The sequence below is a fragment of the Eulemur rufifrons genome, chromosome 2 (assembly GCF_041146395.1).
Source record: "Eulemur rufifrons isolate Redbay chromosome 2, OSU_ERuf_1, whole genome shotgun sequence".
NCBI lineage: Eukaryota > Metazoa > Chordata > Mammalia > Primates > Lemuridae > Eulemur > Eulemur rufifrons.
The window spans coordinates 36,323,866-36,342,610 of record NC_090984.1 but is presented as its reverse complement, the minus strand read 5'-3'; the positions used below and the strand labels follow the sequence as shown (position 1 = coordinate 36,342,610).

The window sequence follows — 18,745 nt, the reverse complement described above, 5'->3', positions numbered from 1 at the left end:
CCCTTAAATGATACTGATAGCTTGACGCTGAGCCCTGCGTGAAGTCCGTTATTCTTCTTGGGTTGTGAACCCCAAACTGGATTCTATTCTAGGAAGAGTTTGGCCTATTCAACATACAAAGAGCAATCATCTAACGCTTCCTATAGTCTAGAACTTATACCTCCAGGGCCATGCTAGCTTTTCAAACCACAGCATGATGACAGCCGGTGGTCATTTGTTGTCTTGTTGTTTTCCTACCAAACTTGTGTGCAACTGTTCTGTCTTTTCCAAGAACTGTCCTTCACCAAACATTTCTTTAATGGACTATGATTAAATGGTTTCAGCTGGTTGTTCAACGAATATGTAAGACCCATTTTTCTAAAATTAGGAAATACATGACACTCTTTCTAAAATCATACTCTTTCTAAAAAAAGGGGAGGTATACAATAAAAAATTCTTTTCCAGCACCTGTCTCAGACATTAACTTTCCCCCATGAAATCCAACCCCATTTCCTGATTCTTGTCTATTCAGTAAAGAGCCCATGTATATAAAACAAAATACATATAACGTATTTTCAATACAATTGGCAGTATGTTTTAACACTGTTCTGCATCTTTTTTTTAAACTTTAATAATATACCTTGGGGACCTTTCAACTTTGGTACACACAGATCTCCTTCATTCTATTTTGTGGCTACCTAATAGTCTACTGAATGGATGCACCATAATATATTTATTCTAAACCATTCTGAATACTGACTCCATTTTGCAAAATATCCTCTACCAGCTGGAAGACCCACTGTCACACTTCATCTTCATTGTGGAACTGTCTGCAGAGTGCTCACTATGAGCACAGCACTGTGCATGATGCCACAGGGAAGACAAGAAGCAATGAGTTTGGCAGCCTCTGCTCTCTATCTAGGAAACTATAGCCTCATCAGGGAGGAAAGACATGGAGATAAGGAAGGCCTGATTGCCAAATCTATCCCCCCACAGTTTTCCTTTGGTTTTCTTGCATATCAGATACCTTTTCTAAGACATGGTTCAAATGGCCTTTCCACTAGTTGAATGTGTGCACGATTGTTTGTGTGCCTGATCTGGCTTATACTGGGAGCCTAGATCCTTTGAGCAAGGATCTCAAAATCCAGTGCCTACAGGGGCCAGGAAGGTGACCTAAATGAGTGAAGTGAAGTGAGCCAATGGGGAAGGCACAAGCTCTATTTCAAGGGAGCAGCCAACTGCTACTCTGCTCCGGATTATTTCCCTGTGGCTTGCCGGGTCTTCTGATTAATCAAAAGGAACCAATGCATAAAAGGTACATGAGACCTTTCTGTATTATTTCTTACCCACATATTACTCTATAATTATCTCAAAATAAAGAAGTTTAATTTTTTTTTTTAAAAAAGACCAGAAACCTGGATCATTGCATGAAATTATCTGATGTATAAATGTAGGCGAAATCTGAACACTGTGAAGACCCAGTAGAACAGATTTGTAAGCCAGATCCACCATTTCACTATCTGTGCATAGCTGGATCATTATAATTTGATTCGTATAAAATCCAAGGCAGCTCAAACCATGCATTTGCTTTAAAAATACTTCTTGTTACTGTGAGTTTCCATTGTTGAGTTTTCCTCTCATTCCAGGTCATTGGATGTGGCTCTGTTGCCCAAGCTATCCTCAGTCGAGGTCTTTTTGGAGGAATTGTCACTATCAATGTTGGATTTGCAATGGCAGTCGTAGTGGCCATTTATACGACTGCAGGTGTCTCTGGTAAGCAGTAGAAATAATGTTAGCTACTATTAACACTCCAATGTGCTAGCACAGTGCTGAGTGCTTTACATACCTTTATTTATTTAGATCTCAACAATCCTGCAGGAATATATATTGGATCCTATTATTATAGATGATAAAATTAAAAGGGCCAGCGAATTGTAAGTGCCTTTTGCAAAAGCAACATTTAGCAAGAGATAGAGATGGGGGTTAGAACTCACAACTGATTCATTCCTAGGTCTGGCCACAGCATCATGTTTTTCATCAGCTGATGGGATCTTTTACTTGCCCTATCCCACACTTGGAAGCCATTTCCCAATACCCTGAGGATAGCCTGTGAATAGCCAGTGAATGTCACTCCAACATAGGTAAGTCCCTGGACCTCTATCCACAGCAATCAGGGAGAGTCTGGGCCTCTTGCAAACTGGATGGTGCTTTCGTGGAAGTGCAGCTCTGATCTGGAAAGTCTCAGTCTCATTCTGCCCCAAGAAGTGGACTGATTAGAAGCCATTCACAAGATTCTCAAAAGCAAAATGAAACGATGATATTTAATGTAGTCTGGGGACTTAGGAAAGGGCTGTGGAAATGATCCAGGTGCTCAGAATCTTTCAACAGCCTGGTGTATGCTCTCTGTTGGTGAAAAGGGAAGGAGAACTGAGCCACCATTCCATGTTGTCCACTGTGCTGAGTGCCGGCCACCCTTTCTGTCCCTGTCCTTTACAACAGAATTAGAGGCAGGTATTATTGCCTCCCTTCTCCAGAGAAATCCCTCCTGGGGAGGGATTCAGTAAATTGCTGGAAATCCTGCAGCTGGTAAAGACACGAAGCAAAGATTTGACCCAAGGTTTGTGTGACCGTGAGGCTCGTGTCCCCATTCTTATACAACATTTCCAATGCTCTATTATGGGAAGGACATTGTAGGTAGGGCCTTTGGACAGAGGATTCTGCAGGCAAGCTGGCTGCCTGCTAGCAAACACTGCCACTGGACCACTGAAGAATGATTGCCTGGACACCCCAGGAACTCCTTGGACTGGGCAGCGGGAATGGCCATTTACTGGCTGGCACCCTTTTCATATTGTAGCCAGACTTGGATCCTGGGGTGGTCTGGGCTATAGATTCCTGTATATATGACTGTTGGCATGAGCAGTGTCTGTCTCCATCCAAACTCTTGTTGGTCTTTTGCTGTGATCCCAGCACCGTATTGCCCACCTCATGGCAAACTCTGAATAGGGCACAAGAACAACCAGCGGACTTACCTAATGCCAAGGCTTAACTAGAGTGCAGACCTTGAAACCAGACACCCAGCTCACTCTTGGCTTAACACAGCATGCAGGATGCTTCGCTGCTGCTCCCACAAGCTCCCACTACATTCACATCAGTGTGGTTCCTACAAACCGTGCAGTGTAGATCCAGGCATATTTTCAGCTATTTTTTAGGTAAAGAAATGCTTTTGTGGTATTTTTCCTGCATAACACTAAACTGAATATCATCAAGAAATTACTTGGGATTAACTGACCCCAGACGCCACCATTGTCCTCAACACCCTTCACCAGCACTGCAGTTTGTATCTGTTCATTGACATACTTGGGGATTTCAACTGTCATTGAAGGGGAAAAGGAGCAGGGACCAGCGGGAAGGAGAAGAGGGAGTGAGGGGATGTGTGAGGTCTTTTTTGGTGGCCCCTGAACTGGGGTTAAGACCCTGCGGTTAGGGAGCTGAGGGCTGGAACTGACAGCCCTGTTTTCACCAGAGGCTGTACTTCTGGGTGAGGGTTAGAACCTGACCAAATTGTTTATGAGAGGCCTCAAGACCCCACAATACAAACAGAATGTTGTCTGAGACTGCCTAATAAAAGGTGGCATTGGGTTGGAATGGGAGCCCTTATTGCTCCATCTCTCTTTGGAACCTAGCACAGTTCAGGCTCCCTGAGGACTGGTGGCTTTGGGAACATTTGGGGAACATGCAGAGACAACACTCTGGCCCACTGTGATGTCTAGGCAAGCAGTAGCATCAGTACTGGCTTCAGCAGCTGCAGGAATACGAAAAGATTGTGTGTGGGAGGCGACTTTCTCTTGATGGCTGGAGCTATCACACTGGTTTGTGGGCACACATGAGACCCTGTTTGAGGATTCCAAAAATAACTAATGTATATGGGCATAAATAAATGTGACCCCATTTTTGTGGTCCCAGACTGGTGAGGTCAGTGGACATTTGGTTTTTAAATATAAAACACCACCTTACTGTGAAGAAGTCACAGCATCCCGCTCCCTTGGGGATGTGCCAATCAAATCCGGTCAGTCAGAGCTCCCAACACCCTAATTATGCAGCGTCCCCCACTAAGTGTTTAGGCTGCCTAATAGTTCTTGCTTTTGATGTAGCATTGTATAAGTAAAATAAATGTATTGAGAAAGCAAATGGCTTTTCTTAATGACAAATAACATATAAGGTTATCTCTATCACAGAATAATCTTGATATTGTTTAGAATATTTATCTTTATGAAAGGGAGTCACATATAGAAAGAAACTGGCTGTGCTTACGTGGCTCATTTTTAATGGGGTTTTATCTATACATAAAGCAATAACCCCAAACATAATAGATTGATATAACTATTAACGTCAATATTTTCGTAGAAGTCAATATGCTTATACAATATACGTATAAGATTTAAATCTATGTCTAGCAATTCCCCAGTCCATGCCCAGAGGCTATAAAAACAATCTTAGGACTGAAAAGAGATGTTTCTTTAAGGAGAAAGGATCCCTGGTTTCTGGGCTGGGCCTATCCCTGAAGTATCAAGATTATTCTGTGATAGACATAACATTATATTTTATTTGTCATTAAGTTTTTATGGGTTGTGGGGACGAGGGGACTTGCACAGAACAGAACCTTGAAAGAGTTCACTCTGCTCACCTAAGACTTTCATCTTATGCCTCTCAGGCTCTGCCTGCACCCCTGGGCTCTTTATATGAATAATCTGATCATCCCAACGACCTTGGCAGAGCCAAGATTTCAGTGCAGGACTCTCTGACTCTAGTACTCGTGTTCTTTCCACCACACTGCTCTGCCTTGTCCTTGTGGTAAGCCAGGGGTGAGTGACCACTCATCTCTGCAGGCAGAAATTTCTAGTAGCTGCTTGGTCTCCAGCCAAAGAGGTCAGGATGCCACTTGTCCACTTCTCTTTGGAGCCTTTATGCCACCTCCAGGACCCTTTTCCTTGTTGCTTTGCAGATACAACTTCTCTGACTCCCAACCAACTTTCCCTCTCTGCATATCTCTGTAGTCTGAGCTATCTAAATATGGCCTGGAACCCCTACTAGATGCCTTGCATGCTGTGAGGTCCAAGGTGAATAATAGTTCCAGTTTCAGGGTGCTTGTGAGGAGCTAACAAGCATACACCTACCTAGGGGAAACTGTATTTTGGAAGAGGAGCTTGTTAAACAAAGAAATCTCCTATTGGTGGATTCAAGGCGGGTGTTTTGATAGGAAGTGGCTACCCCTGGCCTCAATCTGACCTCGTGACTAGATGAGAACCAAAGAGGCTGATTTCTAGCTGTCGTGTGGGCTGGGATAGGGAAGTGTTGCTGCCTTTCTGTGTGTGAGAGAAATTCATTGTTCATGCAGAGGAACTGAGGAGACTCCACTCAGACACTGTGATCACCTCAAAATAAACTATACCCCTAACTTCAGGGAGAGGCCCAGCCCAGAAACCAGGGATCCTTTCCCCTTAAAGAAACATCTCTTGTCAGTCCTAAGATTGTTTTTATATTCTCTGAGAATGGACTGAGGAATTGCTAGACATAGATTTAAATCTTTTACAAATATTGTATAAGCATATTGACTTTTACGAAAATATTGAAGTTGATAGTTACATCAATCTATTATATGTGGAGTTATTGCTTTATATATAGATAAAACCCCATTAAAAATGAGCCACTTAAGCACAGCCAGTTTTTTTCTATATCTGACTCCCTTTTCATAAAGATAAATATTCTGAACGGTATGTAAGGATGCCATGAGGATTATTTTTCCTCCCTTCCTCCCCACCAAACTCTCTCTCTCTGTCTCTCTCTCTCTCTCTCACACACACACACACACACACACACACACCTCTTTTCTCCTCACACAATTCTCTACCTAGAAGACTGAGTTCTGCCAGAGGTCTCTAGATAAGGCTTTCTTTATGACTCTCCTGCCTGGCCTGCCCTCTGGCACCTCTCATCATCTTCTCTTCCTTGCAGGTGGCCACATCAACCCAGCTGTGTCTTTTGCATTCTGTGTCTTTGGACGGATGAAGTGGTTCAAATTGCCATTTTATATGGGAGGCCAGTTCCTGGGAGCCTTTGCAGGGGCGGCAACCCTCTTCGGCATCTACTATGGTGAGTAGAGCCCCTGAGTGTGAGGGTAGGGAGAGCTGGGCATCATGTGAAAGTCAGAACCACTTGTGAGGAAGAGGTGAGATAAAGTGAGAACAGGAAGTGTTCTACAATTGGCAGGAAGTTTTAAATTTAAGAAAATGAGGCCAACATTATCAGTAGAGCCAATTCATGAAGCCTCTTAATGAAAATGGTCATATCTTAAATGGGGGACAGAACTTAAAGGGAGCCTATCTTTAAGCCCAACCAGCACAACAATGTGAATATTCCCAAAATAAGCAACAGGCCAGGGGCTTCCCTGCTGCTTTCTCAGATTGGGCTGGGGAAGGAGGTGTTGACCGGTGGAAAAGTAAGTATTCAGAGAAGGAATCTGGGAAGCTCTCTTTGAAGGAAGAGGCATGGAAGAGACACAGGGTAGATGGGGAAAATGAGATGACTGAATTAGATGATTCCAAAAGTCCTTCAAACTAAAAAATGGTATTCCATGAAATCAACTGTTACAGCAGCTTCTCTGTCTAACCCAAGGTAAGTCCGATATGTTAGGACTCTCAAACTGAAGACTGTAGGAACTAGAATTTATGAATCACCCAAGAGAAATAGGTTGGGAAAAAAGCCTCTCCCTACAGAGAGTTTCTCTGAGAATTAGAATCTAAAAGGACTAAAGTGTAATTCAAGACTGGACCAGAAATTCAGAGAGCCAGCTTCTGTGGCAGAGCAGCCTAGGGCTGGTGCTGTGTTGATGGTGATACCCTCAAATTATGGAGTGGCTTTAGGGGTTACCGAGAACCCTCTGGGAATTATGAGTTCTGCCTGGAGCAGGTCTGAACCCTACTTCAGCTTTAGGTTGATCTCAAAAAGTCCAAGAATTCCCCCCAAAAGAAGATTGGTTCCTTAGAACTCCACTGGCTAAGGATTTGGTTTGAGTTTGGTGGGCCATTGAGAGCAGCCAAGGGCTTCCTACTTTTGACCTGCCATCCTGGGATTCCCCTGGGCAGCTCTAACACTACCATACTATGAAGTGGAGAGAGACAAACGACGTGGATATGCCAAGCTCAGCCTGAGTGCTGGACTGCAGTTGTTAGCACACGGCTTGTACTAGGCCTCCCTTGACCCTTCCGAGAGAATGCTAATGTGCCGGAGCTCTGTCTTTCACAGATGGACTTATGTCCTTTGCTGGTGGAAAATTGCTCATCACGGGAGAAAATGCAACAGCACACATTTTTGCAACATACCCGGCTCCATATCTGTCTGTGGTGAATGCGTTTGCAGATGAAGTAAGTGTAAAGACTTAATTTTGGTGAAAAGACATGTTATAATAAGGGGAATGCATTGGAGCACTAGAGGCCTATCAGAAAGGAGAGGTTGCATTTCCAAAGGCAGAAGTCGATGAGCATAATCCAAGCCTTATTGACAATTTTTTGCTTTTGCAGAAGTTGATACCACTAGAAGGGTTTTGTGCTTCCTCTTTAGTACATACACTTGTTTCACATCAGTTAAGACCCAGAAAAGAGAGGATGACTGGATATTTCAACCTGTGTAGAGGAAAATGTGATCCACCTCACTACTGTTGTCTTTCTTTTGAGCACTTGGTCTAAGTGTGGAGGCCGCAGGAGAAGGTATTTCTGTCTCATGGCAAGAACTGGGAAGGGTAGTTAGTATTTGAGCCTGGGGTGCTACGGATCCTCTGGGCCTCACCATGTGCATAGGTTTCTCCAAACCCTCAAGGTAGCTAAAAGTGTCTCTGCCTTTTTGATATTTGAACAAGCTTCTGACACTCAAGCATCTGTGGTGTAGCCAAAAGCACACCTGTTCTGGTCAATTTTAGGCAGGATCCACATTGTCAACTCAAAAGAATCTTTCTCCCTTACTGTGTCCCAAGAAGGCTTCTGGTCATCTTCGTCAGGGCAGTGTAAGGAGGAAATGAAGGAAAGGAAAGAAAGGAAAGGAAGGAAGGGAAGGAAGGAAGGAAGGAAAAAAGAAAGAAAGGAAGGAAGGAAGGGACATCTTTTCCAGTATCTCTAAGTTCTTTCCTTGTGATCAGGACTTACACAATAGGGCAGACCAGAGAGGGCATATGTGTAAAATGGATCTTCCAGTTTATCAACCATGTCCACCTTCATTCAGTGGATGGATGAAAAACTATGCCCTCATGTCCTTAGCCTTTTTACTTTCCACCTCAATCAATAAATCAAACAGGTAACAAGTATTTATTGAGAACTCCCTATGTGCTCGGCCCCATGTCCGGAGCTTGAGAAACTGACAAATAAATGTGAGCTACAAAGATCCAAGCTTCAGAGTCTGGGTACCTGAATTAAAATAACTATTCTGCCCTAAACTCTCTATGTGGCTTCAACAAATTACCGAACTTTTTGGATCTCAAGTTTTTCACTTGTAAAATGGGGATAATATTAGCTCTCATCAGTTTACTTATAATGATAAAAAGAATTATATGATGAAAAGACATTGTAAACAGTATCTGCCTAGAAATTTAGAATCTAGTTGAGGAGCACAATGATTACAAAAGAACAAGAGAACAATGTAAAACAAATACAATTAGATAGAAAATCTGACTATAGGGGTCACATTAGTCATTTGAATCAGAGATCCTAGAAGAGTTAGGACAATAGGAAAAGTTTCAGTGGGAAAGACACAGAGAGGTGTGGCTGCCAGAAAAAGGAATGTTATCACAAGCTGCAATAATAAAGCGTATATTCAGATGAAGTAGTTGAGGACCTTACTATACTCTGCGCTGGGAGTGTTAGACTAATATCCGGGAGTGCTACACTTACAGGGGGTATGCTGCTGAAGGAGAGAACCAAAAAAGATAATGATGTCACACAAGCAATGAGTGCAGAATGGGATATTTTGGGACGGGGAATGGATGTGATGGGACAAGATAGTAGTTTTCAAAGAGTTGAAGGTCTGTCAAGCGACAAAGAGATTAGGATTGATGTGTATACTCCCACCCCAATGGAGATTTGGTGGAAGCACAATGCCTGGTACATAATAGGTGCTCAAAAATATTTATCAAATGAATGAACGAGTCCATAAATGAATGAAATTATGGTGTAATAAAGTTCCATTCAATAAAAGGAAGACTTTTCTAGAAATCGAGGCTTAAATCACCTACAAGGTCCTTTCCAGCTTTGAGGCTGGATTAGCCAGTTGGAAACAGAAGGCGTTTTACAACTAGGGAGCACTGGAGTCATCTGAAGGAAGAGGGCAGGATGGTAGTTGTTTCATAATCTTGGAACAGCAACACAGAAAACGCTATGAGGAGGGAAGGGTGGAGGTAGGGGAAGAAAGCACTGAAGGCAGGCTGGCAGGGGTCCCTGACCCTCTGGGCATGAGTCTATTAAGAGCAGTAGATGGACAGGGTGATTCTTTCTAGCTTCAAGTGCCAGGAGTCTATTCTCATAGGCAGGTCAGGAAGGACAGGAGGGTGGTACCTGTTAAACCCTAAGTGCCCATGCAGACCTAGAGCAGCCCATTATGTATTTGCTGAGTCAATAAAGGCACCAGTGGGTACCTCAGAATGGACTGTGGGGATGAGTAAGTGTTGCAGGGTTTCTTGAAAACGCTTCCATTCAGTTCAGGCTAAATTTATCTTATAATGAAGAAATTAGGAATGGAATACTGAGCTGCTGAAGGATCTTTAGAGATTTCTCATGGGAATTCAGGTCATTTCCATTAGATGCAAGAAAGAAAAAGTGCTGACTTTCTCCAACCTGGACTTGAACTGAAAAGAACTTTGTCTTTGTTCCTTGTGATTTGGACCCACAGCCACCTCCCTGTACTCTCAGGCTGTTCTGAGGATCTGAGGAGCAAAGTGAAGCCTCTGCCCCATAGATTTTCACCCCAGAGACAGCCCCTCTCCAGGGTCCTGGAGCGATGCTTCCATCCTTCCTGTAGTCACACTGTCCTTTCCCTCTTGAGAGCTGGCGGGACCCAGAGGTATCCCTGACACAAGGCCACCCGAGGGCAGGAGAGCGGCACAGCCTCCCTCAGAATTCTACAGTGTGCTGGGACATCCAGCTCAGCCCTGCCTCCTACCATGAGTTTGCCCTTGTGCTAGTTACTAAGAACCATCTGAAGCCTCAGTTTAGTCTTCTGATGGATGGCCTCAGAAACACCTGACCAATAAACCACAGCACTAAAATCCCTGGTACATAGTGGGCAGTCAACAAATGGTAATTTTTCTACCTTTGTCCAGCCCTCTCTCCCATCCTCCTACGTTTGTTCTTCTAATGGGATCTTGTAGACTTTCACATATTCTCCCAATTCCTATGAACAGGATGTTTCACCAAGTGTCTTGTCACAAGGAAATTGCTTGGCATCCAGTCAGAGGAGGTCCAGCCTCACTGAGGGTTACCCAAGTCTTGACTGAGGTAGATCCACACACCATCGTTACGCTTTCGCCACTGTGTCTGAGTGAGTTGCCGGCTTCTCTAAAGACCCTGGTTTTGAAGCCAGTTATTATGTATAGCCAGGTAGAGAAAACCAATACCACAAAACGCTGGTGCTCCAGCCATGAGCAATCCCTGAAGGCCCTCTGTATTCCTTAGGCTTGGGGGAGATCAGAAAATTGCCCTTTGTCATTCAGTCAACATCCGACAAGACTCTTGGCTATCATGACCATATCTTGGGGTCACCTTATATCAAGATTACTAAATAGTTTAGCTCTAAACATTGTTCAAGCATATTTCACAGTTTAGTTAATAATCAATCATTCATTTACTCGATAAATATTTATTGGGCACCTACAGAGCCAGGTGCAAGCTCCATGCTGTTCCTTTTTTAAGGAGTTCAGGGTCTGATGCTCAATCTGACAAGTAAACAGATTGTTCTGTTGCAGGGTGACAAGGGCAGTGACGGAAGTTCAGTTAGAATGCCATGGGAGCTCAGAGGCAGGAGCTTCTACTCTGCCCGGGAGACGTGGGAAAAGGGTGCTCCTGGGAGAACATGTCTCCTTGAATACAAATTCTTTTAATATTATTATTATTATGGAAAACAGATGAAATGGTGAAAAGCTTAAGCTTTAAAATTAGTTGCGTAATTCCCAGCCTGATTCTTACGAGCTGTGTGTCCTTGGGCAAATGTCTTAACCTCTTTCTACCCAAGTTTCCTCATCTGTAAACTGAAAATAATAATAGGATTTACCTCACCAGGTTATTATGCAGTTTTAATGAGATAAAGCATATGGTGTACCTGGTGCATAATAAATGTTCAATAAATAAAAGCTACCAGGCCGGGCGTGGTGGCTCACGCCTGTAATCCTAGCACTCTGGGAGGCCGAGGTGGGCGGATCGTTTGAGGTCAGGAGTTCGAGACCAGCCTGAGCAAGAGCAAGACCCCGTCTTTACTAAAAATAGAAAGAAATTATATGGACAGCTAAAATATATATAGAAAAATTAGCTGGGCATGGTGGCGCATGCCTGTAGTCCCAGCTACTTGGGAGGCCGAGGCAGGAGGATTGCTTGAGTCCAGGAGTTTGAGGTTGCTGTGAGCTAGGCTGATGCCACGGCACTCTAGCCCGGGCAACAGAGTAAGAGTCTGTCTCAGAAAAAAAAAAAAAAAAAAAAGCTACCCTTTAGCTGTTAAAGTAATGGTTTAGAAAGTTTATAAAATAGAAAGTGGGGGAAACACCAGGTAAAACCCACCAATTCAGAATACCTGTTATCATTTTTGTATATTCTCTCACAATTTTTCTTTTATGTGTGGTTTTGTTTTTCTTTTTTTTTTTTCTTTTGGAGACAGAGTCTCACTTTGTTGCCCAGGCTAGAGTGAGTGCCATGGCGTCAGCCTAGCTCACAGCAATCTCAAACTCCTGGACTTAAGCGATCCTACTGCCTCAGCCTCCCGAGTAGCTGGGACTACAGGCATGCGCCACCATGCCCGGCTAATTTTTTGTATATATATATATATATTTTAGTTGTCCATATAATTTCTTTCTATTTTTAGTAGTGACGGGGTCTCACTCTTGCTCAGGCTGGTCTTGAACTCCTGACCTTGAGCAATCCACCCGCCTCGGCCTCCCAGAGTGCTAGGATTACAGGCGTGAGCCACCACGCCCGGCCTATGTGTGGTTTTAAATATAGTTGACCCCCTATATCCACAGGTTCCACATCCATGGATTCAACAAACCATGGATCAAAAATATTTTTTAAAACATTTGCATCTGTGCTGAACAGGTACAGACTTTTTTCTTATCAGCATTCTCTAAATAATACAATATAACAAGGATTTACATAGCATTTGAATTGTATTAGGTATTGCAAGTAATCTGAGTTGATTTAAAGTATATGGGAGAATGTCCATGAGTTATTAATATATGCAAATACCATGCCATTTTATATCAGGGACTTGAGCATCCGTGGATTTTGGTAACTGCAGTATGTCATGGAACCAGCCCTCTGTGGATACTGAGGGACAATTGTATAAAACATAGTGCACATGCAATTTTATTTTTCTCACTTAATATCATAAGCATTTTAATGTTACTACATAGCTCTTATATTTATTGCTTTTAATGGCTACGTAGTAGGCTACATAATGAATATTTCACAGTACAGTTAGCTCTTACCTTATTGATGTGTACTTAGGTAGCTTCCAGTTTTTCAGTACTATAAATAATGCTAAAGTGAACATATTTGTTTTATGATTTTTCTATGTTTTAGATTATTTCCGTGGTATCATTCTCAAATATCCAACAGCACCAAGTTATATGAACAGATTAATGTTTTGTAATACATATTGCTAAATTATTGCTGAATTTCCTTTCAAAAGGGTGGCACTTGTTTAGATCTACTAGAAAAACCTGGAAGAACTGATATCCTCTTCCCAATATTTGGTATTATTTGCATTTCTTTTATTACAAATCAGTTTTTCCCACTTGTTTCCTAATTCTGTTCTTCTTTTATGAATTTTCTGTTCATTTCCTTTGCACATTCATCTATCGACACCTCACATCATTTGTCTCACCAATTTGAATAAGCCCTTCATTCATTTCAACAGCCTGCAGCATGCCTTTCTATTTAGCTGAGTAGTAGCTTAGCAGGACAGTGTCAGTGTTCAGCGTACAGTCCCCAGAGCTGTACTCTCTGGATTCAAGCCAAGTGCGTGACCTTGGACAGGTAACTAATCTATAAATGAGAATTATGTTAATATTAGCATCTACCTCTAGGATTGCTGTAGAAAGACGAAAGCTGGCACAGTGTACTTACCCGGTTGTATTCATTATCATTAGGTTTATTTTTAACAAGAAGGGGTGGATTTTCAGGTGGGCCAGTGGGCGGAATACAGGATAAAGCTCTTGCACATTGTCTCCCTCTCCAGGTAGTGGCCACCATGCTCCTCCTCATAGTCGTCTTTGCCATTTTTGACTCCAGAAACATGGGAGTCCCCAAAAGCCTACAGCCTATTGTCATTGGCCTCCTGATTGTTTCCATTGCTTGCTCTTTGGGACTGAACAGTGGCTGTGCCATGAATCCAGCTCGAGACCTGAGTCCCAGACTTTTCACAGCCTTGGCAGGATGGGGGTTTGAGGTCTTCACGTGAGTAACAATGGTGGGGAGGAGAGAGACGATTCATGCTGCGCCTTATCAGGGAGGGAGTGTTTTCACTTGGAGATCCAGGGGCGTTCAAATGACAGCATGCAGGTTAAGTACATACTCTGGTCGTAAGTGTGGGACATTTCACTGGTGTTTTGTGGAATGATGTGTGTATGTGTTTGTGTGGGAGAGAGAGAGAGCGAGAGCAAGAGAAAGAGAGAGAGTCAGGCTCTAGGTAAATTCAGTAGAAATAGGCCTGTCCCATATAATAATAATAATCCTCCAACTGGTATATGAATGTGATTTTATGTGAACATTTTAGCTGTATAACTTGTCTACAGATTCACTTTGTGACCAAGTTGGGAATTTACACCTTCTGATACTACTACCGGGCTCTTTCTCATGAACCATCGATCTAGGCTGTGTTCATTCAGCAGAGCCGTATTGAGAATTACCTGTGCTCTATATGCTGGGCCACTGTGCTAGGCGAGGACTTTCTAAAACCAGCAAAGACATTCACCTTGAGCAATATAATAAGTGCTCTGGCAACCCCTAAAATGCTCAGGGAACACAGCTAAGGGAGCAACTAACTCTGCTGGGGAAGTTGGAAAAGGCATGGCTGAAGAAATGAAAGCTGAGTTGGTTCTTGAGATAGGAGTAAGAAATTCCTGGCAGGCCAGACATCAACTAGAGCCTGTGCCCAGGAAATGGAAAGACCCCCATGCTTTCTACCTCAGAATGTGCTGAGGAAATATGCCAAATGTCGGCACCGGTCTCCTGGCACAAACTCTGCCCACTAGCTCCTTCCGGCTTTCTCCCCACAAAGCCACAGAGGCCCGTCCCCATCCACTCATGGCAGCTGTGGAAAGGAACTCATTTTGGTGCATCAGGAAGCAGGGCTCTACCACAGAGAAGGGGAAGTAGGAGAACACATGTGAGCAAATTCTAGTTTAATGTATGCTGCAAGGTCAAAGGACTTGAGTATTCCCAAATGCTGAGCTATACATATAGTCACATTCATGTCATGACTTTATTTAAAAGAGCGTTTAGGTTGCCTGTCACCAGTGTGGAAGACGAGCGGTTAAAATGACTGCTACCACTCAGATCACCACCGCAGACATCATTGAAAGCCTCGGTGTGAGAGTCAGGAGGACCTCGACAGCTTTCTCCTGCTGCACTCACAGAGCCCAGAGCAGGCCTGGGTCACAGAACAGCTCAATAAGAAGTACTGGATAGAATAACGAATAGATGCCGCGTGCCAGGCACATCCTGGGACTGGAAGGATACAAAGGCAATCAAGCAACATTCCCTGTCCTCAAGAAATAGACAATGCGATATGTTTTCTAGAACAGTGGTTCTCAACTAGAAGTGGGCAGTTGTGCGCCAGGGACATTTGGCAATGCCTGGAGACATTTTTGGTTGTCAAGATGTGAGGTGGGGAGAGGGGATGCTACTGGCATCTACTGGATAGAGGCGAGGGAAGCTGCTAAGCAGCATGTGGGACAGACACCCGCAACAAGGAATCATTCAGCCCAAAATGTTAATGGTGTTGTGGTTGAGAAACTCTGTTCTAGAATGATCACTACAACAGGAAAAGGTCCTCAATTAGAAAGGATCTCTTTGTACCTTCCCACAGAGTGTCAAAAACACATGTTCTAAAGATCTCCTTATTCACAGGGCCCAGAGTTAGCCCAAGAGTTTCCCTCATCCCACCTTCCAGAGCCTTGAGAGCACACTCCTCCCCCACTCCCCCTCAGCCCTCCGTGGTGATTCATCCAAAGCTCCAAGAGCCATGTGCTTCCAAAACAGATAGTGCTCTTGCCTGGTCTCCCTTTGCTTTGAGTATGTGTTAGGAGCACCCATGCGTGGGAGAATGCTGGGATCACCCAACATCCCTCATCTCTTATTAACGTCAGGGTTTTTCCCTTCGTGCATCCATTGAATCATTCATACAGCTCCTGATCTCTTCCTTAAGGGCCTGTGCTAAAGAGGATAAGACTCAGTTGCTGTCCTTCACCATTTCATTTATATTCTACACAAGAGGTTATAGCAGAGGCTCGTATACAAGGCTGAAGCTGTCAAGTGCCATTAAACAGATTTGACTAATTAACTTCAGGAGTCGAGAGGTTTATAGTTCCAAATTTAGGAATTATGGGGGTGGGAGTGGGAGCATTTTGTAGTATTTGGATGTGCTTAAATGAGCCACAGAGGGGACATCTCAGGCAGAGAGGACCCTGTATTCAAAGACACCATGTTATTATAAAATAGCAACTGATCTAGTCTAGCTAGGAAAGTGGATGAAGAAGGTTGGAAAGGGCAGTTGTCAGATCAGAGAGGACCTGGACTCCCAGAGTGAGAATTTGGGGGTTTTCTGCTCCCTGGTCTGTAGGTTTTAGGGAACAGCAAAGGATCTGGGTCAGAGGTTTGGCATGTTTGGCATGTTGATTTAACAAAATTAATATGGCATCACCATGTAAAATGGATTGAAAAAGGAGAGAGTGGAGGAGTAGAAACCCCTTAGGAAAGAGCTCTATTGGCTGGTAATTCTCAACCAAAAAGTTCTCCAAAGAACCTTGGAGGGATAATAGGCCTCCAAAGTGTCCTTAGAGTGTCCCATCCCTCAGAATTCTACATACAGGGTAAATCCCTCAGTAGATATCCTAGCTTGGCCCTGCACCTGGGGGCTCAGATAAAACCGAGGCTGCCTTATCCTCAGGCCTCACTTGCTCGCATGTGGCAGGTGGTGGAGGAGGGAGGGCAGGGAGAGTGGGGTGCCAGAGGCTCTGACAACCAGCACAAGTCACCCCAGCTGACTTTTACTTTTCCCTCAAATATTAGGATGTTTCTCATCAAAGTTCTCTCCACTAATTCATATTAGAGTGTTAATGACTTAATGGGTGAAAGATCTCTGAAAGTATTATTAACTTTTAAAACAGTTTACCCAAAGTAATGAATCCTGGAGATGGTCCTTTAGACAATTAACACAGACATGCTCCTGGCATCCCCCAAATCATAGTGTCCAAATGACCACGACCCTGTGTGCATGTAGGACTGGGCCAGGCAGGTGACCACATCTGAGTCCCTCCATTTATGACTTGTGACCCTGACACGATGTGTCCAGCCTAATAGAAGGAAGCAGGTCCAGCCAGTGAAAGAAGACATGTGTCCTGGCAGGTATCATGAAACTTAGTCTGCTAAATGACAAGGAGAGGTTCTCCATAAAAGGAAATGATGGACCAAGTAAGGGAGATTACACTGGCTTCATGAGCTGACTGACCCCCAGAGCAGACTCCCAGTTCTTTTTTTTTCAGCTTATTATGGGGGTACAAAAGTTCAGGTTATATATATTGCCCATGTACCGCCCATCCCCCCAATCAGAGCTTCAAGCGTGTCCATTCCCCAGACAGTGCACATTGCACTCATCACATAGGTATGCACCCATCCCCTCCCCCCAACCCCATCCCCCCGAGTCAGAACATTCAAGCGTGACCATTCCCCAGACGGTGCGCAACGCACTCATCTTGTAGGCATACACCCATCCCCTCCCCCCACCACCCACCTCAGTCTGATACCCAATTGGTGTCATTCCCAAATGTGCATTTAGGTGATGATCAGGGAAACCAATTTGCTGGTGAGTACATGTGGTGCTTGTTTTTCCATTCTTGGGATACTTCACTTAATAGAATGGGTTCCAACTCTCTCCAGGAGAACAAAAGGGATTCTATGTCACTGTTATTTCTTATAGCTGAGTAATACTCCATGGTATTAAAGCCAGATGGGAGAAGCAGCCACCCTCCCTGGGCCTCTCATAGAAAAGTGCGTCTGGATTTGGGGCCTGGGAAAGGGCTCTGTGAGAGCAGCAAGTGCAGCATCCTCACTCCCGTGCAGTCAGAGTGACACCTGGTGGCTGCTCTACTCAGTCTCAGTGCTCTTCCGTCAAGCTTGCATTGGTGATGCAAGATTCAGGAAACTACTTAGATGCTCCAGGTGGAAGGGACCTCGTAGATGCAGGAACAGGAGCTCAGAGAGAGCGGTGACTTGCTCTGAGACCTAGAGAGTCCTGCAGTTGGAACTAAGATTCTAGGACAGGGCTCTTGTTTTCTATTTATTTCCTTTATTATTCTTTCTAATCAAAATCTGATATAAACCCAAAGCCACATGAAACATATGTGTAGTTATTAAACATAATGATGAAAAGAACAGCTATGGATCCTTCTAGAATTCAACTAGAACACTGAAATCCTTACATGCATGTGTGTGCCTCCTCTTTCCCCGGCCTCCCCCCTCACATTATCCTGAAGTTTTGTGTTTATCATTCCCCTGCTTTTTAAAAGTAGTTTTGTCTCAAAGGTATATATCCTTAAACAATATACTGTATAGTTTTGTTTGCTCCTCAGCATTCGTGGTCCTTTCTATGGAGTTATATAAATGAATTTCCTCTCTCCAAAGAAATGACAACAAGTCACAAGGACACATGCTTTCTCCCTGAGCTATGCCTTTGCTGTCGGGCTCTGACATTGAGGATTTCTGGGAGAGAGAGAGAGAGAGTGTCACAGCACAAAAACCTTATCAGAGAGTTGAGCTATGGCCTCAAAATATAAGTGCTGATTTAAATCATATCCAGTAGGAAATCCACATATCCACCTTAGACTTTTTAAATCCATTCATTGTTTGGCAAACATTTACTGATGTCTTGTTTTGATTGCCCTCATAGGCTGGAGATGCCCACGAATCTCTCCATGTAGTGAGCATCTCCTTTCCCTTCATAATCCCCAAGCCTCATTATTTCAGGATGAGGGAAAGGTAGTTCCCGAATAACGGACCTGAGCTTTCCGTAGGGACCCTCAATCTTGACCAGGAGCTCAGGCACTACATTTTCCAAAAGGAAAATATATGGGAAAAAATCTCCCACAAGTGTTAGTAGGACAATGGAATAGATCATCTGAAGTCAGGTGAAGCAAAAAATCTAGGATGATGGTTGCCCTGCTACAGAGCGTGCCCTTACACTTAGCTCTTGCTGAGTTAAAATGGAGCTGTGAGCATGAGAAAGACTAGCTGTTTATTGAGCA

At 43.7% G+C, this 18,745-nt stretch overlaps 1 protein-coding gene across 2 annotated transcripts in view; it reads left to right on the top strand.

The window, feature by feature from the left end:
- Positions 1 to 18,745, top strand: part of AQP9 (aquaporin 9) — a 40,100-nt gene that overhangs the window by 19,345 nt on the left and 2,010 nt on the right. Inside the window, exons 2-5 of one of the 2 annotated variants that reach the window (XM_069483469.1) lie at positions 1,626 to 1,752; positions 5,992 to 6,129; positions 7,282 to 7,400; positions 13,462 to 13,679. In XM_069483469.1, coding sequence (XP_069339570.1) covers positions 1,626 to 1,752; positions 5,992 to 6,129; positions 7,282 to 7,400; positions 13,462 to 13,679 — 602 coding nt within the window. The remainder of the gene's footprint in view (positions 1 to 1,625; positions 1,753 to 5,991; positions 6,130 to 7,281; positions 7,401 to 13,461; positions 13,680 to 18,745) is intronic. The other variant, XM_069483475.1, reaches the window with a different exon arrangement.